Genomic DNA, 27,633 nt, shown 5'->3' on the forward strand with positions numbered 1-27,633 from the left:
CAAGGTCCATGGGCACCATGTTGTGGATTCCTGCTCAGGGGTGGCCAAAACTGTGGCTCTCAGTGTCCATGGACTACAATTCCCATGAGCCCTACAATTCCCATGGACATCAGGAGTGCCATAGTTTAGCCCTGGGGCAAGCCCAAGAAGCCTAGCCAGCACTGGCAGTCTTCAAGCAAAGGTTGGATACACACTTTCCTTGGATGCTTTAGGATGCTTAGGGCTGATCCTGCGTTGAGCAGGGGGTTGGACTAGATGGCCTGTATGGCCCCTTCCAACTCTATAATTCTATGATTCTATCCCACATCAACTAACTAAACACTCCAGAAGAGGGGCAGGCAACCTTTTGGGTCAGAGCACTGGAAAAAGGCTGTCTACTTGTGAGATGTTGAGGTGCCAGAGTGAGTAGCCCATCGAAATCCAGGCCCAGATGGAGCTGCCAAATTTCCGCAGGGCCTGCAAAACGGTACTGTTCCACCGGACATGGCTGAGGCCATGGCTGTCTGAAACTATACAGGTCTCCCTCCTTCTCCTTGGCTCCTCTCTTATTTTATACCATCCCCCGTCTGGGTAGCTGGCAGAGGGTGTTTAAGAGGGCGAGGAAACTAGTTTTTAATTGTTATTTTTAAATTATTCTATTTAATATTATTATATTCTATGATTCTAAGAGGGTGAGGGAACTGTTTTTTAAATTGCATTTATTAATATTGTAAGCTTTCCTGAGGCTGCTTGCGGGGAAGGGCGGTATAGACATTAAATGAATAATTAGTACCGCTGGGGATTTACTTCAGGCCCAGCAGGCAGCTGCACAGGCCCAGGAAGGAATGATGAACGGAAGCCATGCCTGTGGCCTTCTCTTATGCCCCCAGTTCTAGTAGGGCCAGCAACATGTCAGGGTTTCACCTCGGGTGGAGAGAAGAATGTCTGGGCGATCCACAATTTGGCACACAAACCCGCAGGATGCCTACCTGTCCTACAGAACATCGCCCAGAATCCTTTGCAGCACGCAAGCCGTTCTGCGGTGGGCAAATTAATGTGAAGGGGTCCTCTGAAAATAGAGAATGCGGGAGCCACTGGCTGAGTGTATTTAATCGGCCTCATAGATCTTGAGCCCCTGTGCTTTGTGGTTCATCTAAAAGGTGACCTTGGCCAGGAATGGGCAGCTTAAGAAGTGACTCAGAAGTTCCTGCAGGAAGAGAGGTTGGTAGCCTTTAAGCTGCCGCTGGACTTGTGTGTGATGGAGGTTATTTCAGGCCTGCTTGGTACAATGAACCCTTTGAGGCCACAGTAAGCCTTCAAAAGATAAGCGAAATAGGACAGCGTTGGACACAAAACAGAGAACTGAAAGGAGGGCAACAAGACGGTTTCAGAGCAAGGGCAGGTTCTAGGTAAGCGAGAAATCCTTGCCAGGTTTGCTGCAGCCAAGCTGTGGCAAAAAGAGCTGAAGGAGGCTATTGTCTGAAGACCATTTGCAGCCTCTCCAAGGAAATACCAGCAACTTAGCTTGAAAAGACAACTTGCTCTTAGTAGCGGCTGAAGTGTGTGAGGGTTTTGCCCAGAGAGGGCAATCTGAAGCAGAGACCAGTGGGCAAGAGCTGAAGGCTTAACACTTTCTCTGCCACTGTTCTCCTTGCTGCTGCTAACCCCTCCCTCGTTCTGGTTTGCTGCATTGTGAAGGGAAAGCAAGAAGGGAAGGGTTAAGTGCATACAGAGAGAGAGAGAGGGAGAGAGATACACTCACGCAACAGAACACTTCCCTGATGCGAATGGAAGACAAAGGGCAGAATCCAAAGGTGACATCCAAGGCAGGCTTCTTCTTTTCCAAGTCCACTGAAGACAATCAGCTTCAAAGGTTGTTATTCTGTTTAGGCTGGTACTGCCAGTTACTGGGATCTAGACTTGCCACTAGTCCGGCCCTTCCTGCCGTTGGCTCTCCTATTGGTGAGCCAGTTTGGTGTAGTGGTTAGGAGTGCGGACTTCTAATCTGGCATGCCGGGTTCGATTCTGCGCTCCCCCACATGCAGCCAGCTGGGTGACCTTGGGCAGATAAAACTGTTCTGACCGAGCAGTGATATCAAGGCTCTCTCTGCCTCACCCACCTCACAGGGTGTCTGTTGTGGGGAAAGGAATGGGAAGGCGACTGTAAGCTGCTTTGAGCCTCCTTCGGGAAAAGCGGCATATAAGAACCAACTCTTCTTCTTCTTCCTTTATTTGCAGGAAGATCCAAAGAATTCTAGTGTGGTAAGGAGATTATTGACTTGCTGACTTTGGCTTGGCTAATCAAGGAGAAAGGCGCTATCCCCCCCTCTTCATTATAGCTAGAAACATCCTCATTTATATGGCCCATGGCTGCTTCCACACCAGGGTGACTGGCTGTGGTAGCTTGGTTGCTGATGTGATTCTACGTGAAATCACCTTTGCAATGAAGATTCCAGGTAACCTAAAGGAATCTGTTTTTCTCCCCACTGTTTCCCTTTCACACCTAGAATCATAGAGTTGGAAGGGACCTGCAGGGTCATCTAGTCCAACCCCCCTGCTGCACAATGCAGGAAATCACAGGAACGTGGTGCACCACGAACACCTTTCCCACATTGTATTTTAATGTCAACCTTCAGAGTTCTACACCCACTCTATTTCAATTTTATTTTGAGGAGCTGGATAGCCACTGTGTGAAAATACCATGACACCTTTTAAAAACCTTCTTAAAACCCTTAATGTATTTGGAGACGGCTTCAACCATCTCCTCCTCCCACCTGACTCCCCCCCAAAAAGCTAAGCTGTGGGTGATTTTCCTTTTCCAACATGATCATGAGTAACACTGCATAGGAATAATGCAACAGCTTTAAAAGCCTTTGGGGAAAAAAAACCCTCAAATCCTCCTCCCACAATCCTCTTTGTCTAAAAGGCTCAGCTTTCTTCTGATGCTACTTTCTGCAGGGGACTGGTCCCAGGCAATGAGTGCAGCATTATTAATTCTGTAGAAAAGAGTAAGAGTCCCTCAAAGACTAAAAAAAATGTGGCAAGGGATGAGCTTCCAGATATCTGAAGAAGTGAGCAGTGACTCACAAAAGCTTACACCCTTCCATAAATGATGTTAGTCTTTAGGGTACAACTGGACTCTTGCTCTTTTCTGTTGCTACAGACTAACATGGCTACCCTACTTGATCTATTACAATTAATGCTGTTTCTCTTTCGAACGTAAGAAACTCCTTGTGCTTAGAATGTCCTGCCCAAGAAAAATGAGGGCATCCATGCAAATACACCCCTATTTTTTTCAGTTTAGTGGCACAAGATTTTTAAAAGCTCCCCAGAGCTTCTGCCAGACGACTCCTCACCCATACAAACTACAGCCCTGTGCAAAGCGAGGTGGAGTTGCAGACAACTTTGCACAGGCACACAAACGCACACATATTGCCAGGGATCACAGCTTACGTTGCCAGAGTCAGTGGGTTCTACTGTGCCTTCTACACTCAACGTGTTCCCCCATAGTATGAGATTGTATGACTCTTTCCCATTTTTCACAATGGCTGATCGCACAACAGAGAACCCCACAGTGTGCTGCAAAATGGAAAACAGGGCTTTGCAGCTGCTTGTCAATTTCAACAACCCAAGTCTTGTCAATTTCAACATCGGCTCCCCACCCTCTGCACCTGCATTCCTTTCTGTTCCTTTTCATTCAACAAACTAACACTAAAATGCATGTGCAAAAGCTGACCCAAGAGGATTTAAATGGAAGGGGCTTACTGGATGCTACTGTGCAGCTGTGATAGATCAACTGTATACGACATCCCTTCCCCCTCCCATGTCATAAGTGACTTCCATCCCGAGTTAGAAAATGATGGGGTGTTTTTTAATTGTAGCTGAAGAATAAATACACCAGAGAAAAAAGAATGGTGTGCAAGGTGGGCGCAGAATCCAAAGTCAGGATAAAAGGCTTAATGCTCTGAAAATCTGCAGTAAGATGGGCATGCATAATAGCTGCTTGCTGGTCTTAAAGATGCCACTGGACTCAAACATGTTTTCAGTAGGACGAACAGCCGCATTCTACGACTTGCATGACAGAGTTTTGTTGGCGTAGTAAATAGTAGTCTGTCCCCAGGAGTACATAACGTGGAGGAGTTAATTCTTTTTGAGTCTTTTGAATTTGCTGGATTAATGCCCACTCAGACAAACAAAGCAACTCCACCTGATTATTTCCTTCCCAGCCACTTCTGAAGATTTCATATCCAGGGGATAATTGTGTCCGCTCTGATTATCGCTGTTCCACTGGCTTTCTGATAGTCCCACTATACTGTCTATTTTGTCTTTGAAAAGGCCACACATGATAAAAGCCAAGTCAGAAGAGAGGTTGGGAGCTACGTGAATGGAGCTCCCCATGTTTTCCCCTATAAAATCCCTGCCACAATTTGGATGAAGACTATGGCACTATGTTCCACCTGTATTAACTAAACTAAAAGGGAAAGAATGGGAGCTCCACACAGGCAAATTGCACCTTCTTTCTTTGGTAACTCTGAAGCTTCTCTAAGAAGTATACCCAAGATCTAACCCTTATTTATTGATCTTTCTTGGCATGTGATTTCCCTGTGATACCTCTAGGTCCTAAGAAATTGGTGCTTATTACTTTGGGATGCTCCATCTTGCTGAATATGTGGGTATATTCAGGATTTTAAAAATGGATGGGGGACACCACAACAGAATGTCTGCTATAGGAGGACCAATCACAAGACATCAGACGATTCCACAAAATGTTTGGAGGTTCCACCCCAAGCATTCTCCTCCAATGAAGGCAGCTCTTTCCAAACTGATACTCCCTGTAGATTCAAGTGATGTTTCCTGGGCTTTCTTAAAATACCCCCTTGTTTCAAAGATTTGTCTCAACAAAGAAGCAAATGGGTATTTCAGCAGGCCCCATGGTGCCCACAGGAACTTTGTTGGGGGATCACTGGATAACAACATGCAGATCTTTCCTCTAAGGAGCAAATTATCACAAAGCAAGGCCTCTTTAAACCACAATGGAGGAAAATGCTGGAGGCAACCCTGCCAAAATATATCTCCAGCGTACAATACGCATGGCAAAGGAGTTAACCAGCAAGCACACAACTGCACTTGTATGCACCTGAATTCCACAGTCCCTATAATAAGCAGGTATTCCCAAACAGCAGCAGATACCCACCTTGAGGTCACGGTGCACGATGCCCATGTCGTGCAGATATTTGACAGCATCCAAGATCTGCCGGATGAGTTGGCTGGCGTCTCGCTCTGTATAAAACCCCTTCTCCACAATCCTGTCAAAGAGCTCCCCTCCTGAGACCCTGCAGTTAGGAAGAAGGCACACATTGGTTCTGCCCTGAGACTTGCCCCCCAAGTAGGAGAACGGCCAGGATTATACCAAGCTGTGGTTCTTCTTTCCCCAAACTTCAGACTTCTAGCTCCCACTTTGCAACTTACAGCTGCATGATGAGGTAGAGATGCCCATCACTTTCGTAAATATCATCCAAAGCCACGATATTGGGGTGCTTGATCCTGCCAGAAAGAAAGAGAGCATTTTGATGGGGGTGGAGAGGTTTCTACCACCCCAAGACCACCCAAGGCCCTGTAACTTTTGTCCCACAAGAGATCTTGTTGCCTCTTCACTTAGAAATGGAGGACTTTTCCAAATGCCAAAGTTCTCTACCCCTTCCGCCTCCCCAGTTTCTAGCACTGAACACTGCAGAAGTATGGGAAAGTTGTGGACATTTGGGGGCAAATCCTGATAAGGGTGGAGCTTGGGGGAAAACAGGAGCTCAGGATGCACCCTCCAAGGCTGCCATTTCCCCCCGGGACACAACTCTGTCGTCAGGAGATTAGTCGTAATTCCAAGAGAACTCCAGGCTTTAGATGGAGGATGCAGAGATGACCTGTCAGCCGAAGATGAATAAACAAAGAAATTTCCAAGCTGGCGATGGCAAAAAGCTTTATTCAGAATGAGTTCCTAGGTATAAAACCTCGTTTTCGTATTTTACTTCCTCGGTAAACTTATTTCTGAATTGGTTTTAAAGTTACCTTTATGGACCTTTGATACTAATAGACCCAAATTATATGACTTAAAATATAAGGTATATAAAATATAAGAATTAGGTAGTGGGTTGAAGACTTTGTTTGTATCCCTGAAAAAAAAAACAGAAATAAGTTTACTGAGGAAGTAATATACGAAAACGAGGTTTTATACCTAGGAACTCTTTGTGAAAAAAGCTTTTTGCCATCACCAGCTTGGAAATTTCTTTCTGTTTATTCAGATGGAGAATGGCAAGGTTAAGTGGAGCAACTGCCCAAGTCTCAGCTAATTAGAACCTCATGAGGTGGTCACCTGTCCACCCCGATTTTTTGTTGAAGGCAGTAGAATAAAGGCAGAGAGTTGAATTTCTCATTAGCAGGCAGAACCTTGAGATCTAGGCCGACCGAGGCCTAGTAGGTGCCTGCAGGGATTCAGGTTTTGTCACAGTCATTCTCTCTGAAGCAGGAACATCGTGACTGGGAGACTAGAAAGAAACCAGGAAGTCTTCCTGGCCAGCTCTTGCTTCTGTTAGGAACTTGCTGATGATTCTTAAAGATTGTGTGTCTCTCCCCCGCCCCCCCCCCCCCCGTCCTCAATACGTCTGCAGTGATCTGGCTGCTCTACATATTATTCTAGATTGTCTGTGAAATGCTTTGAACATTTGAGTTAGTTATAGAAGCAGTAATTCTTATTATGCAGGAGAGCTGGAAGGCTTGCTCTACCAAATAAGTGAAGAGAGGAAAGGAAACAAGAATGTTTCTCAAAGAGGCAGGACATGACGTCGGGCATGACTCGGCTGACGTTAAGGCCTGGTTTGCTTTGTTTTAAAGGTCATACATGGTCCAACTTTTAAAAGAGTTTAATAAGGATGATGATTCTGTAAAGGCAGGGATGGGGGGGGGTGGTATCATTTGCATTGTCACCAAAAGTCCGTTCTCCTGTTTCTTATTATCTTGGATGGGGGGAGGGGAATCATTAAAATTCTTACGGGAAGAGTTGCTGAGGGGCGCACAATTTAAAATGTAACCATCAATGTGGTGAGAAAGTGAGGTATTAGATTGCTCAGCTTTTCTACCAAAATGAGTGTTTGGGAGAGGAATCAAGTTGGCAGTTCTGGGTTGGGAAGTACCTGGAGGCTTTGGGGGTGGAGCTGGGAGTGGGTGGGGAGGGGCCTTTGTCGAGTATGATGCTATGGAGCCCCCCCTCCCAAGCAGCCATTTTCTCCAGGGGAACTGACCTTGGTTGCCTGGAGACGAGCTAGAATTCCAAGGGACTCCCAGGTCCCACCTGGATGCTGACATCCCTTGCAGAGGCGTGAGTGCCTCTTTACTACCAAAACGAAGGAGACTGGTCACATGGCCTCAGAGGGCAACCCCCATTCCCTGCCAATGGCCCCCATGCTCTAGCAGATCTAGCACCGGCCCACTGCTGCCTGGAACCGTACACCCCCAGCCCTCCCAGTGGTTTCTGAGCTGTGGCTGTGCAACAGCTTTGCATGCTGAAGGTCCCCAGTTCAGTCCCCGGCATCTCCAGTTAAAAAGTTGAGACACTCGTTGATGTCAAAGACTTCCATGCTGGAGAGCTACTGCCTCTCACCAGAGACAATCCCAACCTGGACAGACCAAAGGTCCAGGTCAATAAAAGGCCTGCTTGTGTTAGACAGGATGAGTGCATCTGCCTTTGTTTTGTATAACCTGAGAAGGGAGTTAGAGGAGGTTAGGCGAGGACATCTGAGGTGGCACCTCTCTTTCCCGAATTCCCCTGCCCTGGGCTCATGCCAGAGGAGGAAGATGTGGTGCCCGCACTAAGCATGAGGCAGGCATGGGAACGGTCATGTGGCTTCCCTGGGCGCAAAGAGATATTGCGTGGCTATTTTCAGAATGGCAGGCATCCCGAGCCCAAATATGGGGAACTAAGAAATTAGGACAGGAAAGACTGTGGAGATACAAAGAGGTCTAGAAGGGTCAGGACAGGAGGTGGCCTGTATGTATGAGCAAAGGGATCGCCTGCCCGAGGGCACACTTCATACGTGTTCTCCTCTCTAGGGCTGGATTCCCACACACCAGGGGACTTTGCATGATACATTCCTTTGGGGGAAGCTATACAGAAGGGCATGGCTTATTCCTGTAGGATTGGCACAGATTTCGTGGAGGGGGTCCCTTCCTGGCTTCCATTCCCCTGTAAGGGAAGAACATTAAGGCTTAAGCAGAGCATTGAAAAGTTCTTCTCTGCCCAGCTCCCTTGAGAAGGCGAAATCTTGCCTATGGTGGATGGAAACACCCAGGGGGTGGGGGGAGATTAAACCATTCCTGCTTTGAAAATTAAGGTGTGCATTCCTCTTTCCAGAGGAGATCCTTTCCTAGCTTTTTAAAGGTGCCCCCCCCCAAATTCATACCCACTATCCTCTACTCCAAGGGCCAATGAAAATTGCTCATGGCTTTAACTCTACCCAGGCATTTGCTCATCCCACACCTGTTGGATAATACTCTTCCAATGTGCTTTTGCAGCTGGGTTTTCCTGTGCTCTAAAGTGCCTTGAAAGTGCATTATCCAACATTTGGGGAACAATCACTACCTCCAAAATCTGCTCGCCACTTGGATCAGCCTGACCGCAAAGAGAGCCTCTCGACCAGTAGTAGAAGCCACAGGAAATGTGCATTAACATGTGCTCAAGGCAAGCTGCATATTACTACTATATAGCCCCTGTGTACAGAGTCACTGCCGCCCAGAGGTGTTTTCTACCTGCCTACAGGTGATGAATATGCCCCAGTTTGGTGCCCAGGAACGATGGTTACTTGCCCGGGTCAGCCTCAACATGCTTCTGATGGCCCCCAGGTGCCCATGAACATACTGTCCTGATTCCAGCCACCCACCTGTTTGGACAGTGGGAACAGTGTACTCTAGGTACGTGCGCTCTGTGCTTCTACAAGGGAAATTGAAATTCTATGCCAAGGTAACCAAATTCTGCATCCAGAAAAAGCCCAGCTGTTCATCTTGCTTGTTTCAACTGCTTTGCATTCATTCATCCTGCTGCCATGACTTATGGAAAGGGGACAAGAAGGCACTGAAACCCGATCGCCTAACCAAGGGAGCGCTTGCTAGCGCTCACCTCTGGCCCCTCTGATTGCACCAGGCATTGTCTGTACCTCTCAGCACCTGCCTGTGTGATCACAACAGCTGGAAATGCACTTACTTTTTCAAACAAAAGCTGAACTACCTGGGGGATTTTGAATACGGTGCCCAATGCCCAACTGCTTGCAGAAAACACCCACCAGCCTAGGGCCATATGTTAATGCTGCAAGTCATATACTTGGAAGCACAAGAAATAGCATGCCAAGGAGCCCCTCTAGGAGAGAAGCTGCCTTGTACAAAATGAGTCACAAAACCACCTGAACCTAGAACTTCCCATTCCATGTGGGAAAGGCTTTCTGGGTCTTTGATGAAGGAAATTCCCAGCTCTGCTACCTGAGATTGACAAGGGTGCTAGACACAAACCCAGGACCCCCATCCATGTGTTCTACCACTGTGGCCTTGCTGCAGGGATTGGGCATGCCTCTCTAAAAGGTCCCTGACGCGATAGCCATGCCAACCCAAGAGAGCACAGCTCCCAAACACAAATGGCTTTGGAAACTTGAATATAAATTCATTTTTAACACCAGATATGGAAGTCGGGTCCTTAATAGATGCAAAATATTCCTTGACCCGCTTTCCGTCTTCTGATTGTTCATTAAAAAGCAGTGACTCAGGAAGGTGGGAGGCTCCAAGGAACACAGGAGGCTGCCTTATGATGAATCAGACCACGGGTCCATCAAAGTCGGCATGGCTTACTCAAACCGGCCACGGCTCTGCGGAGTCTCAAGCACGGGCCTTTCACATCCCCTGTGGCACAGTGCCCTTCACAAAGCTATCTCCTATTCTGCGTGTTATGGCTCTTGCAAGTAGTTCTGGCTGCCGTTTGGCCACAAGGTTTAAATATGTAGATTTTGCTTTGTTCTAGCTGTTCTTTGAAGATAAAAGCCCTTCTGCCGTGGGAATAGCTTATGGCAGGGAGAACGTGCATTGGTGGGGGAGGGGGGTGGTCTCTATGTGGACTCTAAGACTGGCCAAACCAGTCCTTTTTCTTAGCAATAATAGCTTTCAAGATACTCCAGATGTACCCTCTTGGCCCTAATAAAGAACTCTGTCTTTTCTATGAAGGACGTCTCAGTTGTCTTGTCTCCTTTGAGAGAGTAGCCTTGGATTGTGACACCCGGGACCTCTTTTTTCAAATCAAAAATGCTGTGGACCGCGCCCAAGACCTTCTGCATGCAAAGCGGGTGCTCTGGCGCTAAGCCGCAGTTCCTCCTCATGCAGGTATGAAACTGAGCATGAGCAAGAAAGGAAATTTTTTGGAAATCTGGGAATCCTTTTGAAAATTTTAAACAGAGGCTGGACACCCATCTGATGGAGAGGCTGATTCTGTGAAGGTTCAAGGGCGTGGCAGGTTATACAGTGGATGAGCATTAGGGTTGTGAGTGTCCTGCATGGTGCAGGGGGTTGGACTAGATGACCCAGAAGGTCCCTTCCTATGATTCTAGGTCAAGCAATCAGGGATGGCTTTATCCACAAGAGTTGGCTGGCCCCTGTCTGACAGGCAAGAGTGCAGGATTTGATGGACCTCAAACTCAGGCCCTACAAAAGCCATCTGCATGAACTGGGGCGTGATGGGGTGACGCGACGGACATCTAGCAGCAGCAGCAGCAGCACCCACTTGTGCAGGACGGCGATCTCGTTCTCGATGCTGGTCTCCTTCCCCTCCAGCACCTTCTTGGCGATACACTTGACGGCTACCAGCTTCTGGGTGGACTTCTCTTCGGCCAGCACCACTTCGGAGAAGGCACCGCTAGGGAAAAGGCAGGCAGAAACAAAGATGAGCTCCCACAATCAGCAGAGAAAAAGAGAGTCCCGTTCTGCGACAGAGGTGTGTGAGTCCCTGTGTCCAAGGGAGAGGAACTCTTGGGAGCTGCATAGGGCTGGAAGGAGGGGAGAGGCAAGGCTTACTCAGCCACCCAGAGGTGCGAGCTTGTCCCCCTTCCGTAATCCTCGGCCTTGCCATCCCGCCAGCACCAGCACCAGCCCCCCCCCCCTGCACCCAGCTGGATCTCTCACCCAGCCACTGTCACCACAGCAACCTGCAGAATCTCATCTATTTATAGGAGAACATGTGAGAGATGGCACCGGGCAGGCAGGAGTGTGTGTGCCAGGAGGAAGAGGTTTGTGGGGAGTGGGAGGTGGTACGGGGAGAAGGAGCGCAGATGCTGGGCACACTGCAGTCTGGGAGGGAGAACGCAGTGGCCGGGGAGGGGAAGGAGATAAGAGCAGTGCAGCTGGGCTCTGAGTGGCAGCAAATTCAGCAGAGCCTTCCAGCATCTGCAGAGAGACAGGAAAAGGCGGGGGGGGATAATACATAGCAGGGGGAACAGCCACAGATGTCCAACAAGAATTGAGGTGACGGGGGGGAAGAGGCATCTCTTGCTGTCTACACCGACTCTGACCTTCATTCACACATTAGGGTGGCCAGGTGCCCCCTGCTGCCAACAGTGGGGGAGGAGGGGCGGAGGGGGGAGCAGATCCAGGTTCAGAAATTTGGGGGTGGAACCTGCTGAGGAGGACAGGGACCTCCGTGGGATAAATTGCCCTGGAGTCCACCTCTTGTGGCGCAGAGTGGTAAGGCAGCAGACATGCAGTCTGAAAGCTCTGCCCATCAGGCTGGGAGTTCAATCCCAGCAGCCGGCTCAAGGTTGACTCAGCCTGCCATCCTTCCGAGGTCGGTGAAATGAGTACCCAGCTTGCTGGGGGGTAAACGGTAATGACTGGGGAAGGCACTGGCAAACCACCCCGTATTGAGTCTGCCATGAAAACGCTGGAGGGCGTCACCCCAAGGGTCAGACATGACTCGGTGCTTGCACAGGGGATACCTTTACCTTTACAACCTCCAAAGCAGCCCTTTTCTCCTGGGCAGCTGATCTCTGCAGTCTGGAGGGGAGCTGCAGTTGCAGGGGGTCCTCAGGTCCTCCCTGGAGGTGAGCAACCCCAACGCGCCTAGCACGCCCAAGTGTGGATGTGCATGCATGCACACACGAGCAGAGTTTGCTCTGCAGACCCTGAAGTGCCCTCCTTGGTACAAGGACACAAAGTGACCAAAAACAGAGAAAGCCATCCCAATTTCCTCCTTGCTTATCTCCAGTCTTGTGATTAGAGGCCTCAAGCTCAGCTAAGATACTGATAAGAAAGGGCGTGGGGAAACAGCAGGGTCTAGTCAACCTCTCCCCACCCCCCCACCCCCCCACCCCCCCGCACAGGAAGAAGGGCTTGTGATCTGTGCAGAACATGCAAACACGGAAGGTAAGCTGCCGCCCCAGGGCCCAGCAGAGTTTGGGGAACCGACTGTTCCAAGGGCACTGGAGCACACAGAGCGTCAGCTATATTCTGCTACCAGAGAGATGTCAGAGAGTCTGCTTGTCCCTTACCAGAGAACGTCCTGCTGGCTAGCAGATCCTTAGGGTGAGGAAAGAGCTGCACCAGGGAAAGCAAAACGAGAGTCTGGCTTAGCCACTCTCCTTCACCCTGCCCAGTGTCTGCAGTCTACTAACAACTCAAACCAGGTGTGCAGCATGATATGATAGTGAGGATGCACTACATCAGGGGTAGTCAACCTGTAGTCCTCCAGATGTCCATGGACTACAATTCCCATGAGCCCCTGCCAGCATTTGCACTACATCATGAGTGGCCAAACTGTGGCTCTCCAGGTGTTTATGGACTACAATTCCCCCACTGGCAGGGGCTCATGGGAATTGTAGTCCATGGACATCTGGAGAGCCACAGTTTGGCCACAGCTGCACTACATGAATACATGAATCTCCCCACAACAGAACCCTGCGAGGGAGGTGAGGCTGATCTGACAGTGCAGTGGTGAGTCCAAGGTCACCCCGCTGGCTGCATGTGGAGGAGCAGTGGGGAATCAAACCTGGCTCGCCAGATTAGAAGTCCGCACTCCTAACCACTACACCAAGCTGGCTCTATAACAAAGAGGAAGTACAGATGGCAAGAAGAGGTACAGCACAATTCAGAAATTCGAGAAAACTATAGGGACAATGGTTTTAATTGGTGGTAACAGTGTATATAATCTAGTAACTTGCTGATTAACTGTGCAATGGTGATTCCATGGGTAGACCGGTGCGGGATTCAGTATATGGATGTTTTTTTTTCTGGGAGAGCAGCAGATGCCTCTGCATAGCAACCCTCAGTAGCCTCCTAAAAGGTAAAGGTAAAGGTGTCCCCTGTGCAAGCACCGAGTCATGTCTGACCCTTGGGGTGACGCCCTCTAGCGTTTTCATGGCAGACTCAATACGGGGTGGTTTGCCAGTGCCTTCCCCAGTCATTACCGTTTACCCCCCAGCAAGCTGGGTACTCATTTTACCGACCTCGGAAGGATGGAAGGCTGAGTCAACCTTGAGCCGGCTGCTGGGATTGAACTCCCAACCTCATGGGCAGACAGCTTCAGACAGCATATCGCTGCCTTACCACTCTGCGCCACAAGAGGCTCATCAGTAGCCTCCTACCCAAGTACTAACCAGGACTGATCCTGCTCCACTTCCCTGATTTGACAAGCTCAGGGCTAACCTGGGCCCTTCAGGTCAGGGTTTAATTTAAGTTAGGAGCAAGCAATTAAACATATAAAAAAATTACTGAATTGATAATGAAAGGAGTGGCTATGCTTTCTACTGTTAGTTTGTGGGTTTTGCCCCCCAAAACAAAATCCAAGTGTTCATGCACTGCTGTACCAAGACTGGCAACCTTATTCTAAAACAGACAGTCCAAAGTTGCTGCCTGGGTCTCTTATTATCCTCTTGGTCATTGTTTAGAATAGTCATTCCTTCGCCTTAAATGTGTGAACTATTACTCCATTAGCCTCTCTGCCTGGCTGCTTTAAATATAACTTGCTTCGAGTGTTGGTGCCACAGGAAATCAACTTCAGGAGAGGAAGGAGCAAAAAGGCACCCCTTTCCCCTCTCTTCTCTCCCTTTATACGCTCCATCTGCCTTCCAGATTGCTTGAGATATAGGATTTAATGTTCTGCCTCTCAGATCTGAGGTCAAAGGCCATTGGACGGGCAGGCGGAATCATAGAATCATAGAGTTGGAAGGAATTTTCTCAAATTTATGAATTGTGCTGTTATGTAACTAGGGCTTATGTTGCATAGCTTTTTCCCCCTGTTTGTCTGAATCATATTTTCTTTCTTGGGGGTGGGGGGAGCTACTTTGAGTGCCCAGTGGGAAGAAAAGCAGGCTGCCGCTCCTAAATAAATCATGAAGCACGAGGCTGTGATCCTGCAGCCAGGCCATCGTCTCCCAACTGTTCCTGCTGAACAGACCCCAGAGGTGGGAGAGAGGTGGAACTGCCTCACCCTCAATGAGTCCTGGGCACTTAAGGGGGTTCCCGAAAACAGGCAACGGTCCCTCCAAAACTGGATGATTGCAACCTCCCTGTGTTCTCACAGTTGTATCCTTCCTGCAACTCACACATTGAACTCACCTAAGTGCCTGACCTGCACTCTAGCCTGGCTACACTGGCCCTTCAGCTCTGTACAAGCCAATCTGAGCTGGCATCAGCTGCCTAAGGAGGTGGTGAGCTCCCCCTCACCGGTGGGCTTCAAGCAGCAGCTGGACAGATACTTACCATAGCTGTTTCAGGCGGATCCTGCATCGAGCAAGAGGTTAGACTAGATGGCCTGTCTGGCCCCTTCCAACTCTATGATTCTACCAGCCTGTCCAATGACCTTTGACCTCAGATCTGAGAGGCAGAACATTGAATCCTATATCTCAAGCAATCTGGAAGGCAGATGGAGCGTATAAAGGGAGAGAAAAGAGGGGAAAGGGGTGCCTTTTTGCTCCTTCCTCCCCTGAAGTTGATTTCCTGTGGCACCAACATTCAGCATAGACCCCCTCAGATATGTCTCTTCTGGCTCAGCGGGACTGGAGAAAGGAGAGGCTGAACCAGTTGCTTCTTAGAGCACTTATAGAGAGACCAGGAATAAGTCCCATCCTCACGGTGCAGGAAGACTGGCCACAAGCTTCACCTAGCAGCCTGATCTCCTGTCAATATTGACCAAGCCCTGTGTTAATATTTGAGGCCATACATTCATGGCCCAGCCCTGTTAAAAATGCAAGGCAGAGCATGCCTGCCCATGGAAAGGGAAGGGGTGATCAGAGGAGACCAGTGTTGGACTGTGAGAGATCCGTAGTGTGTGTGACTGAACACAAATCTGGGGAATGCTCTGCATGGAACATCAGAGGAGATGTGTAGTTAGCATGTGTAGGTCATGAACTTCCTGATGTTTTTCTTGATTTGCTTAATAAGAGGCTTCCTGCTCCTCTAAGCACATTTCCTCCCTGCTCGCCTCCATGAATGCGGAATAGTTAGATAGTCTTGAATCTCTCTCTCTCTCCTGTCTCTTTTTATACACAGTCTCTTCATAAGTGAAATTATTTTATTAATCAGGAGAGAAGATGACTAAGTGATATGATACTTATCTTCAGGTTCTTGAAGGGCTGTCACAGAGATTCTGGTTTTTTTTTTTGGGGGGGGGGCATCACCTGGCCATGGAATTGGGGTCACTGTGGGTGGGCAGGAAGTTGTGAGTTTCCTACATTCTGCAGGAGGTTGGACTAGGTGATCCTGGAGGTCCCTTCCAACTCTATGATTCTATGATTCTATCAGCCTGATGCTGAACACCTCTTCACATATTTAGACTCTGCCAACATATAGCTCCCCCTCACTGGCAGTCTTCAAGCAGCAGTTAGACAGATATTTATCCTGGATGCTTTAGGCTGATCCTGCACTGAGCAGGGGGTTGGACTAGATGGCCTGTATGGCCCCTTCCCTCTCTATGGTTCTAGGCATCTATTCTATAATTTATATGATGTTGATAGTTTTTATTGAATAGTTTTCTGAGCGACTGCTGTGCAATTCTGTCATGGCTGTCTTGGATCGTAATAAACCTGTGAGTGATGGATAGGAATAAACAACAAGAGAAAGCAAGAGCAGCAACACTGGCCAATGGTAAAGCGTTCGATCGATGTATTCGTCGCTGTTTGACAGAAGGCTTTGCTACTTGGCCAGCCAGATGGAAAAAATGAGTAGTGCTTGTTGTGACATGTTCCTCCTTCAGGAGCTGACATGTCTACTGGTGTGGGGGGATGACAAACGGTGTCTGGTGTTCCAGTTTGGTGTAGTGGTTAGGAGTGCGGACTTCTAATCTGGCGAGCGGGGTTTGATTCTGCACTCCCCCACATGCAACCAGCTGGGTGACCTTGGGCCCGCCATGGCACTGATAAAACTGTTCTGACCGAGCAGTGATATCAGGGCTCTCTCAGCCTCACCCACCTCACAGGGTGTCTGTTGGGGGAGAGGAAAGGGAAGGAGATTGTAATCCACTTTGAGCCTCCTTCGGGTAGAGAAAAGCGCATATAAGAACCAACTCTTCTTCTTCGTCTTCTTCCAAATACCTGAGAGGCCAGCTACATCTATGTGGCCAGAGCTGGGTTCGAACCCATTTTGTCTGCCTAAGATTGAACTGAGTTAGGAAGCGGGGTGGGGATGAGGCAGTGACCAGGATGTTACAGTGGATTGAGTAGGGCCCCTGTGCCTGTTCTTTCACCTGTATAAGAACAAATCTGGGAGCCAGCATAGGTAGCTGTTGGAGAGTTGGCCTCAGACCTGTGAGAGCCTGGTTAGAATCCCTACTCTGCCATGTGACCTGTGTGACCTCGGGCCAGCCGTATGACCTCTCTCACAGCCTACCTCACAAGCTGGTTGTTTGGAGGATAAAATGAAAGAAGAGAGAACGGTGTTGGAAGCCACCTTGGGTTCCTACCAGGTTGGAAATTGGGGTATAAACATCTAAATAAAGAAATGGAAATAAGTCAGAATCACACACAGAGCTGGAAGAGACCACAAAGGGCCGTCCCATCCAGCCCCCCCATAAAAGTAAAGAAGAGCAAGGTTAGAATCTCTGATGGGTGTAGTGCAGATTTCATGCAGTGACCAGGGAATGATTCAAGCTAGCCAACCAGGAAGCAAGGCTGAAAAATCTTGGGGACGTCTTCTTCAGACAGAAGGTACCTCAGATTATTGAAGTTTGGATCTGAACCATAGAAACAAATCCTTCAAGGATCAGCCACTCGCCTTCCCTGCACCCCAACCTGGGGTTGCCAGCTCTGGGTTGGGAAATACCTGGAGACTTTTGGGGGTGGTGTTGAGAGTGGGCAGGATTTGAGGTAGGGAGGGATTTCAGTGGAGCATAATGCTATGGAGTCCACACTCCAAAGCAGTTGTTTTCTCCAAGGAAACTGATCTCTTTAGAATCATAGAATCATAGAGTTGGAAGGGGGCCATACAGGCCACCTAGTCCAACCCCCTGCTCAACGCAGGATCAGCCCAAAGCATCCTAAAGCATCCAAGAAAAGTGTGTATCCAACCTTTGCTTGAAGACTGCCAGTGAGGGGGAGCTCACCACCTCCTTAGGCAGCCTATTCCACTGCTAAACTACTCTGACTATGAATTTTTTTTCCTGATATCTAGCCCATATCGTTGTACTTGTAGTTTAAACCCATTATTAGTCGGGAGATGAGTTATAATTCCAGGGATCCTGAGGTCCCACCTGGGAACTGCATCCCTAACTCTTCCCCAACGACCGGACTGACTCACGTTCCCAGCACCTCCCGGAATTCATAGATCTCCCGGATATCTTCAGCACGTTTCTTCCAGCTGGGCTCTTCTTCCTCCAAAGGCATGGTTCTTCCCAGGCTGAATTGGGTGGCCCAACCTCCAGCTGGCCAGGAGCAGACGGACAGGAAGACAAGGCGATCTCAGGGCCTAGAACGGCAAGGACAGAAGTGGTATTAGAATATGGGAAGCTGAAGGCAGAGGCCCAGACTGTACCTCCAGATCTACGCAATGTTTATAAGAGTTCCACCTAAGTTCCACTGCTGCCACCTGTGATCTAAAAGGCGCCTGAGCAAAGACCATGTGGGCTTTCCAGGCAAGTGCAGCAGTGACCATAGAATCATAGAATCATAGAGTTGGAAGGGGCCATACGGGCCATCTAGTCCAACCCCCTGCTCAACGCAGGATCAGACCTAAGCATCCTAAAGCATCCAAGAGAAGTGTGTATCCAGCCTTTGCTTGAAGACTGCCAGTGAGGGGGAGCTCACCACCTCCTTAGGCAGCCTATTCCACTGCTGAACTACTCTGACTGCGCGCGACTGACGGGGGCTCCCTTACCTAGCGCCCGCTGTATTTTTCTTACATCCATCCATTTTCTTACAGCGGGCTTGATTACTAGTTAATAAATATGTTAAAAAGTACCCGGCCGAGCACCGAGCCCTGAGGTACCCCGCTACTCACCTGTCTCCAGTCTGATGAAACACCACTGACAACAACTCTTTGAGTGCGGTTCTCTAACCAATTCCCTATCCACTTAACTATCTGAAAATCCAGATTGTAGTCCTTCAACTTATCCATCAGAACATCATGGGGAACCTTGTCAAAAGCTTTGGACCATGAGCCCAACTAAACTCTTCTTTTGCTTCAGCTCATCTCACCCCATTCCTCTCCATTATTCTTCACTGTTGTGCCCTTAACCATAGACTTTAGCCTGTTTAGTAACATTACTGCCATCTCCATGACGACAGCCATAGTTCCCACAACACTGAAAACGCAGTTCCTGTTTTTGCCCTATGCTGTGTCTTCCGGAGCCAGACTTGCCCATTTTCTCCACCGCCGCCCCTTCAGGGCCAGGCCCCATGCCCTGACGGGCGATCCAGCCGGCATTCACACAGACATAGAATCATAGAGTTGGAAGGGGCCACACAGGCCATCTAGTCCAACCCCCTGCTCAACGCAGGATCAGCCCAGAGCATCCTAAAGCAATAACCAATAACATAACCAAGCCGCAGTGGGCGTTTCTGAAAAGGCTGTGCGGGAAAGGCGCCTTTGTGCCCAAAGTGCGTTACTTCTTGTTGCCTGTTCTCCTGCCACAGAATAAAAGGCAGATTTCAGTTAAAAATACATACTGTTCACACATGCTCTAAAAAACAGGATTACGTAATCCTGTTTTCCCCTCCAGAGCAGGAAGGCCGCACTTAGTGAATCAGTTTGAAGGCTGTTCCTCTTTAAAGAGTGGTCTTTATTCTCCCAGGGCCAGTCGACATACACGGCTCTTTGGAATGCTTCCATGCATCAAAAATGTTTTGCCCGTGGAGAGCTAGCATGTGCAGAAGAAAGGTTCTAAGGTTAGCCTCTATTTGCATGGCACCATAAAGACTCACGAGCTTTTCTTCCAGCATCGGCTTTTATTCCAGCATCAGCCTCCGACAAAGCATGTCCTAGGCGACAAAAGCTTATGCTAAAACAAACACATGTGAATCTTGAAGGTGCCATGAGACTCCTGATATCACTGAATCCTAGAGTTGGAAGGGGCCATCTAGTCCAACCCCCTGCTCAATGCAGGATCGGCCTAAAGCAGGGGTAGTCAAACTGCGGCCCTCCAGATGTCCATGGACTACAATTCCCATGAGCCCCTGCCAGCATTCGCTGGCAGGGGCTCATGGGAATTGTAGTCCATGGACATCTGGAGGGCCGCAGTTTGACTATCCCTGGCCTAAAGCATCCCAGATGAGTATCTATCCAGGTACTACTTAAAGTCCGCCAGTGAGGGGGAGCTCACCATCTCCGTAGGCAGCCGACTCCACTGCTGAACTATTCTGCCCATGAAATTTTCCCCCCTGATATGTAGCCGATATTGTTCTCCACATAGTTTAAAGCCATTGCTGTGGGTCCTCTGCTGTGGAGCCTTTCCCTGCCCTCCTCCAAGTGACAAACTTTCAACTACTTAAAGAGAGCTATCATGTGCCCTCTCAGCCTCCTCTTCTCCAGGCTGGACATTTGCAGGACCTTTTCTGTTAAAAAAAAAAAGTGAAGGAAATGTTCAAAAATACAATCTGGCACCAGTCTTCTGAGATGGCATCACCCCAGGAGGACTGCCGCATGCTGTTCTTCTGAACACGTGGCTGGCTCTGTGTGAGGACAGTATTAAAGTCCACGTGTTAAAAGAACTGTAACTGCTGGTGTGAATTAGAATCATAGAATCACAGAGTTGGAAGGGACCTCCTGGGTCATCTAGTCCAACCCCCCTGCACTGTGCAGGACACAACCCTATCGCTCATCCATGAACGGGCCACCCCCTTGAATTTAATGAACAGGAGTGGTTGTTTTAGGTTCCACTTAGGTTATGGCCACTCAGATCTCCCTAACAAGAGCCAACCCCCCGTCTCTCTCCATGTTCCACAAGAAAAGTTGCAAGGTTCTCCCTGGTCACTGGTGGAAGGAGGGGAGGGGGTTAGGGGTGCCAGATCCAGGTTGGGAAACCTCTAGAGATTTGGGGAGAACCTCAGTGGGTGAGGACAGTGCCCTACAGTCTACCCTTCAAAGCATCAATGTTCTTCTGGGAAACTTATCTGTATAGTTTGGAGAGGAGCTGCCATTCTGGAGATCCCACCTGGAGGCTAACCTCCCTGTCCAGAACTCCTTTCTCTTCACTTCCATGCATATATTCATAACCTGCCCAGATGTCAAGCTATTCTATAGGTATAAGATACACAGAGGAGAATCGGTGATTTCTCCATGCCATGAAACCAGGTTGCCACCTGGGCAGAAATGTTTGCAGTAACAGCCATAAAAAACAAACATTTAAAATATCAACAGAACACTTTAAACCAGCATGCATTCAGACGAATTAACCACCTGCAGCTGACTGGCATCTTTACTAACCAGAGTAACATTATTCCCCAGGTGGAATTATCCAGCCGAGGCACCTAGTAGCTAAAATGCCCATTTGCCACCCAAATGTAAGAAGTAAACGACACGGCGGAGACAGCACTGTCAAGGCCAGGTCTGATGTGAATCAGGAGACGGCTTACTAGCTCTTTGTCTCGGGCTGCCTACATTCTTATTTTATTGTTACGATTTGTGCTCTTAAACCAGCCAGCCGCTCTGAGCCTCTGTTTTACGTATGAAAGGGGAGGATGGAAATGATCCGAATCAGATGACGTTCATGAGTCAATGGTGTCCAGTTGTATAATTTCAGATTTCTCCCCCCCCCCTCCGCCTTTGTATCCCTAGGCAGCTGCATATCTTGAACTAGGCGTGGGAGGAAAGGTCTGCAGTGGGGCCCCACCCAAACGAGACACTGCACAGTGGATGCATACGAAAATCTTTTGATGGGATCTTTTTAAATTAAAAGCCGCTGTGGGAGGTCATTAGTTTGAACATAAGAAGGGCCGGGTACGGGGTAGGGGAGCAGGGATTGCTTTGCTTTTTCTCTCATGAGCATTTTGCTATCCAAAATCATCCTTTCCCCAGGTGCTGCAGAAAGCAGGTATGAGGACCAAGGCTGACTTCCTCCTTTTGTCAGGCTCTCCTTGGCTCCTCTGATCCCGCCAACATTGGGGAGGGTCGGGAAAAACAGAGGCTGAAGGAGACGGGTAAACAAAGAACCGAAAAGCAGACACAGAGCCAGCTTGGGGTAGTGGTTAACAGTGGCGGACTCTGATCTGGAGAACTGGGTTTGATTTCCCCACTCCGCCACATGCAGATAGGTGGGTGACTTTGGGCCAGTCACAGTTCTCTCAGAGCTCTCTCAGCCTCAACTAACTCACAGGGAAAGTTTTAAACAGAGGCTGGATAGCCATCTGACGGAGAGGCTGATTCTGTGAAGGTTCATGGAGCTGGCAGGTTAGAGTGGATGAGCGATAGGGTTGTGAGAGTCCTGCATAGTGCAGGGGGTCGAACTAGATGACCCATGAAGTCCCTTCAAACCCTATGATTCTAGGGTGTCTGTTGTGGAGAAAAGAAGGGTAGATGAATATAAGTCGCTTTGAGACTACTTTGAGTAGTAAAAAAGCAGGGGAATGCAAAAACATCTCTTCTTCTTCTGCCTAGCGATTCACCCTGGCAAGAAGAAGAAGGAGAAGGAGAGTTGGTTCTTATATGCCGCTTTTCTCTACCCGAAGGAGTCGCAAAGCATCTTACATTCACCTTCCCTTTCCTCTCTCCACAACAGACACCCTGTGAGGGAGGTGAGGATGAGAGAGAGATCACTGCTCGGTCAGGACAGCTTTATCAGTGCTATGGTAAACATGGGAAATCATTCCATCGGTGACTGCTTAAGTTGATGGAGCACCACAACGCTTTCTAGGGCTAAAAATTGGGCAGGGGGGAGAGATAGCATTATCATCCTCATTTACAGATTTAGCTAGTGCTGACTGAAAGCTGGGCCTGAAGTTCTGGGCAGGGGATGAATGCTGGGGGTGGGGTAAGGGAAGCATATAGAGCTGGAAATGCTGGAGCAGTGGTTCTACCAGGAACCCCCTCTAGCCACTGGCAAGGGTTGGTAGGAGGTAGCCTGGCCAGCTCCAGGATGGGATATTTAGCCTAGGAAGGACAGGGGCCTCAGTGAGATACAACGCCACAGAGTCGCCCTCTAAAGTGGTGGTCCCCAACCACTGGGCCACAAAGGTCCTGGCACTGGGCTGCGGCTCCCTGCCTCCGCAGGGCCACGCATGCGTGTTTGTGCCATGCACGGCCGCAAACATGCATGCACAGCCGGGTCACCTCCCCCGCCGCCACCAGTCCGCAGCCTGGAAAAGGTTGTGGACCACTGCTCTAAAGCATCCATTTTCTCCAAGGGAACTAATCCCTGTAGTCTGGAGATGAGCTGCAATTCCAGGAGATCCCCAGGTCCCAACTGGAGGTTGGCACCCCTAACTGACAGCTCTTTTTTTGCACTTACCAAGAGCCACATGAAGATTGCACGCTCCGTGTGCCGCCCCACCAAAAGCAGACACACAGAATTATGACTACCAATATTCAGCATGCAACGACATTTATTTTTTATGCTGCCAGGATACCGCTGTACATTCAAGGTTGCCTTGCCCCAGCTTTCGCCAGCCCTTGTGTATCTGGAGTGCGGGGAAGGGCTTCCCTCTCTGCCTTCGTGCTCCTCGGCCTCAAGTGCAGCAGGTCAGATGGGAGTGAGAACTGCCAAGGCCCCTGGAAGAGGGCCAGCTGGCTGTGAAGGAAGCCAGCCTACTGTGGGCCAGGTGGCTTTTTCTTGGAGAGCTGCTGTAGTGGTGGTGATGGGAGGGGGCGATTCTTTTTCTCTCTGCAGTCCGCTTGGTCTCCTCCTGGCAGGTGCTGGGATGAGAGCACAGAGGGCAGGGGGTGGTTATTGGAGAGGGCAGGATTTCACCTCCATCCCTCTCTATACCTCAAGGAAGCTCACAGCTTAGCTCTCCAGCCGCAGCTATTTCAAAGCAGGAACAATTTCCCTGCCAGGCAATGACCTTTCCTGGAACATGAGGAAGGCTTCCAGCTACGGATTGAGAAATACTTGGAGATTTGGTGGGTGGAGTCTAGGGACGGGCAGCCTTTTTCTCCAGGGGAAGTGACTGCTGTTGTCTGGAGATCAATTGTAGCTCTCCAGGAACTGCCTGGGGGTTGGCAAACCTTGACAGGGGGTGCCCCATTGGGGAAGAGCCACAGGAGGCTCCTGAGCCATGGATTAAGTATCCCAGTGCTAAAGTAATATCCCCTAAACTTAGTTTCCAGTTTGATTTGGAAAATCCCCCTGGTCCCTGCTCTCAGGATCGTAAAAATGGAAGGACACTGGAAGAGTTGGTTGTTATGCCCCACTTTTCACTGCCCAAGGGAGTCTCAAAGTGGCTTCCAATCGCCTTCCCTTTCCTCTCCCAACACTGTGGTCCCCAACCCCCGGTTCGAGGACCGGGACCGGTTCGTGGATCAGTCGGTACTGGACCACAGCTCCTCCTCATCCTCCTCTCCGGCTGCTGCCTCGAGGGCTGCCCTGCCACTCTGCTGCTGGCTCACCTTTGGTGCTCTCCATCGGCCGCCATGGCTGGGGCTCCCCCTCAGCGTGGCACTGCGCAGCTGCTGCTGGCAGCGCCCCCCAGTGGGTGGTGGGAAATGAGGGGCATTGGTGGGAAAGCAAGTGGAGCAGGGGCTCAGACGGCGGCGGCGTCCCTTGGCAAAAGACTACCTCCCCCCGGGCCTCAGTACAATTGTCAAGTGTTGACCGGTCCCTGGTGATAAAAAGGTTGGGGACAGACACCCTGTGAGGGAGGTGAGGCTGAGAGAGCCCTGAGATTACTGAAGAAGAAGAAGAAGAAGAAGAAGAAGAAGAAGAAGAAGAAGAAGAAGAGTTGGTTCTTATATGCCGCTTTTCCCTACCCGAAGGAGGCTCAAAGCGGCTTACAGTCGCCTTCCCATTCCTCCCCTCACAACAGACACCCTGTGAGGTGGGTGAGGCTGAGAGAGCCCTGATATCACTGCCCGGTCAGAACAGTTTTATCAGTGCCGTGGCGAGCCCAAGGCCACCCAGCTGGCTGCATGTGGGGGAGCACAGAATCGAACCTGGCTTGCCAGATTAGAAGTCCGCACTCCTAACCACTACACCAAACTGGCTCTTATAAGCTGCTTTTATCTACCAGAAGGAGTCTCAAAGCGGCTTACAGTCGCCTTCCCTTTCCTCTCCCCACAACAGACACCCTGTGAGGGAGGTGAGGCTGAGAGAGCCCTGAGATTACTGAAGAAGAAGAGTTGGTTCTTATATCCCACTTTTCTCTACCTGAAGGAGTCTCAAAGCGGCTTACAGTCGCCTTCCCTTTCCTCTCCCCACAACAGGCACCCTGTGAGGGAGGTGAGGCTGAGAGAGCCCTGAGATTACTGAAGAAGAAGAGTTGGTTCTTATATGCCACTTTTATCTACCCGAAGGAGTCTCAAAGTGGCTTATAATCTCCTTCCCTTTCCTCTCCCCCCAACAGACACCCTGTGGGGTAGGTGAGGCTGAGAGAGCCTTGATATCACTGCTCGGTCAGAACAGCTTTATCAGTGCTGTGGTGAACCCAAGGTCTCCCAGCTGGCTGCATGTGGGGGAAGAGCAGGTAATCAAACCTGGCTCCCCAGATTAGAAGCTGCCGCTCTTCACCACTCCACAATGCTGGCACAATATGGTAGGGTTGCCAAGTGACTGCTAAGGATTGGAATTCCCTTAAATGTATGTTGTTTTGGCTCAGAGTGACAGACGCTAATCTGGAGAACTGGGCTTGATTCCCTACTCCTCCACATGCAGCCAGCCGGGCACCCTTCGTGTAGTCACAGTCCTTAGAGCTGTTCTCACAGAACAGTTCTCTCAGAGCTCTTTCAGTTCCACCTACCTCACAGAGTGTCTGTTGTTGGGAGAGGAAGGACAAGGTGTTTGTAAGCTGCTTTGGGGCTCCTTTTGGGCAATGGAAAGTGGGATATAAAAAACCAGCTCTTGCTCTTCTATTGCCCACCTTTGCTCTAAATTCACTGTGGTCAAAATGGAGGTGCCATTTCTCGCTGCACAACCAAGTGTAACACCACAGCATAAAATGACACCCTTGAGTGTTCAGCAGGGTGATGATGTCACTTCCAGTTCTACTGCCAGAAAGGGCATGGCTGAGTCTCTGCCTGCCCCGCATTCTCCTAGGTGGGTGGCGTTAGGAGGCAGAGCTACACAGATCTCATGTGGCCAGTATAAAGGGTTTCCCCTTCTCCCCAACCTTGATCACACATTCTGGAGACTGAAGAGGTGGAACGGACTGCGGCATTCCCAACATTATAGGGTGAATTCCCGATCTGAATGTTCCTTCGTATTAAAGAACTCCCTGCAAGCAGAAAGCCAGCACCTCTAGGAAGAAAGTGTCATGTCTCTCTGCTGGTTTGCTGAGCTACTGCTCAGCTGCAGGGAGCTGCTTCCTTCAACATAGGAAAGAGTTCCAGATTTTGATCTTCAATATGAACCGGGACAGTCCCTTCGACTACTTTTTTTTCCTGCATGTGTGAACCATTGTTGTCTCTTTAAGCCCTTTAGCAGCCTCCCCCTGATTTCCAAGCACATTAATTCCTACAAACTAGCAAGTTAACTCCCTTAGGGGCGAATGTTAACAGAATGCCTTTGGCTCTCCCCATTGGGGAGGAGGGTGTTAAGGAGAAACCACCTCATACATAAGAAGATCCGATATGTAAAACAGCCCTGGAGGTTCTGTGAATGCCAACCATTTTCTAGGACATCTGCAGAAGCCCCACGCCGGAGATTTTTTGCTTCGTTTTGAATGAGAGCTACCAGGGATGGAACTACAGACACGCCTACCTCTGTGCCCCTTATCGGCCCTACGCCACTCAAAGGCTCATCAGATCTTGCATTTGAGGTTCATGTCACACATACGCACACGGAAACTCTGCAAAAGTCACCGGACTGCCCATCGTATCCTCAGCTGCTGGTGCAGTGATGGGTCTCACTGACAACCAATCAGGATAGCTCTGCGTCCGCAGAAGGGGACATGCACAGGCAGGGGAAGAGAAGAATCCAAGCAGAAGTCAAGGTAGACACAGAAATAGTGGCACCATGGCAAATATCTCCAAGGGTGCTTGAACCAACAAAAGAAACACAGAGAACAGAATCAGGCACGGGGCCAGCAGCTCAGGCACGGATCCAGAGTTAGTCAGCGTGAGCGTAGCTTTCCAGACAACGAAGAAACAAACATCCCATCTGTATTTTTCCTCATTCGCTCGGGATGTTAGTCACACAACACGAAGGCCAGCTTGTTATCCATATGGGAACATAGCAGAAAAATACTGGGGGGGGGGGGGAGAAAGCCATCCTGCTCTTTCCCAACAATATACACCAATTTTTAAAGGTGTTGTGTTCTCAGGGGTGCCAAAGGAAGCATACATAACGCCTGTTTGAAATGGAGGGAGGGGGGATTCCAGGGTGGCCTGTCCATAGGACCTGCCTGACACTTAAGAAAGAAGAACCCTCTTTACTAGATTGCTGCTTCTGGGTTGGTTCAACTAACAGAGGGTAATGTTTAGCTTAGGGATTTCCTGGGGGGAAAAAGGGAGAGAACAATTCCATGAGAGACCCTTTAGTCATGTTGACTCAGACGCTGTCTAACAGGTGTCCACAGGAAGGGTGGGAATAACAGTCCACAGAGTGGTCAGATCAGCAGCAACGGGGTCCTGGAGTAAAAGGATCCCATTTTTTCCCCAGACCTCCAAAGAGCATGATCTACTGTGACTGTGTAGAGATGAGATCTCTCAGAAGCAAAACGTAGGAACAAGATGCACTGATGCAGTAACGGTGCAGTCCTAAGCTGACTTGTACATCTCTGCAGTCTGCTGACCTCAGTAGACTTCCAAGAGTGCAATTCTGTTTAGGACTGCACTGCGAGTGGTGGGTATTTTCTTGCTACTAACTGCTTGTTGTAGGCTTTGAATAATTATTACAGGACTCCTCCTTTTCCCGCTCTTTCTTTTATGTCGTGTCACTCCCCCACACAACATGCTTCTCCGTAACAACCATAATAACTGCAATAAAGGAATTAAGATAATACTGTCATTAAGTCTTTTTATGAAAGCGGAAAACCCCGGCTTTGGCAAAGCAGTTCACGAAAAGAC

At 49.4% G+C, this 27,633-nt stretch overlaps 1 protein-coding gene across 2 annotated transcripts in view; it reads right to left on the reverse strand.

The window, feature by feature from the left end:
* Positions 1-27,633, reverse strand: part of CAMK1 (calcium/calmodulin dependent protein kinase I) — a 44,431-nt gene that overhangs the window by 13,737 nt on the left and 3,061 nt on the right. For both annotated transcript variants that reach the window (XM_077324853.1, XM_077324854.1), the window contains exons 2-5: positions 17,782-17,949; positions 10,784-10,915; positions 5,449-5,523; positions 5,174-5,312 (exon numbers count right to left, since the gene is read on the reverse strand). In XM_077324853.1, coding sequence (XP_077180968.1) covers positions 5,174-5,312; positions 5,449-5,523; positions 10,784-10,915; positions 17,782-17,867 — 432 coding nt within the window. In that variant the 5' untranslated portion in view covers positions 17,868-17,949. The remainder of the gene's footprint in view (positions 1-5,173; positions 5,313-5,448; positions 5,524-10,783; positions 10,916-17,781; positions 17,950-27,633) is intronic.

Source organism: Paroedura picta, chromosome 3 (genome assembly GCF_049243985.1).
Source record: "Paroedura picta isolate Pp20150507F chromosome 3, Ppicta_v3.0, whole genome shotgun sequence".
NCBI classification, from domain to species: Eukaryota; Metazoa; Chordata; class Lepidosauria; order Squamata; family Gekkonidae; genus Paroedura; species Paroedura picta.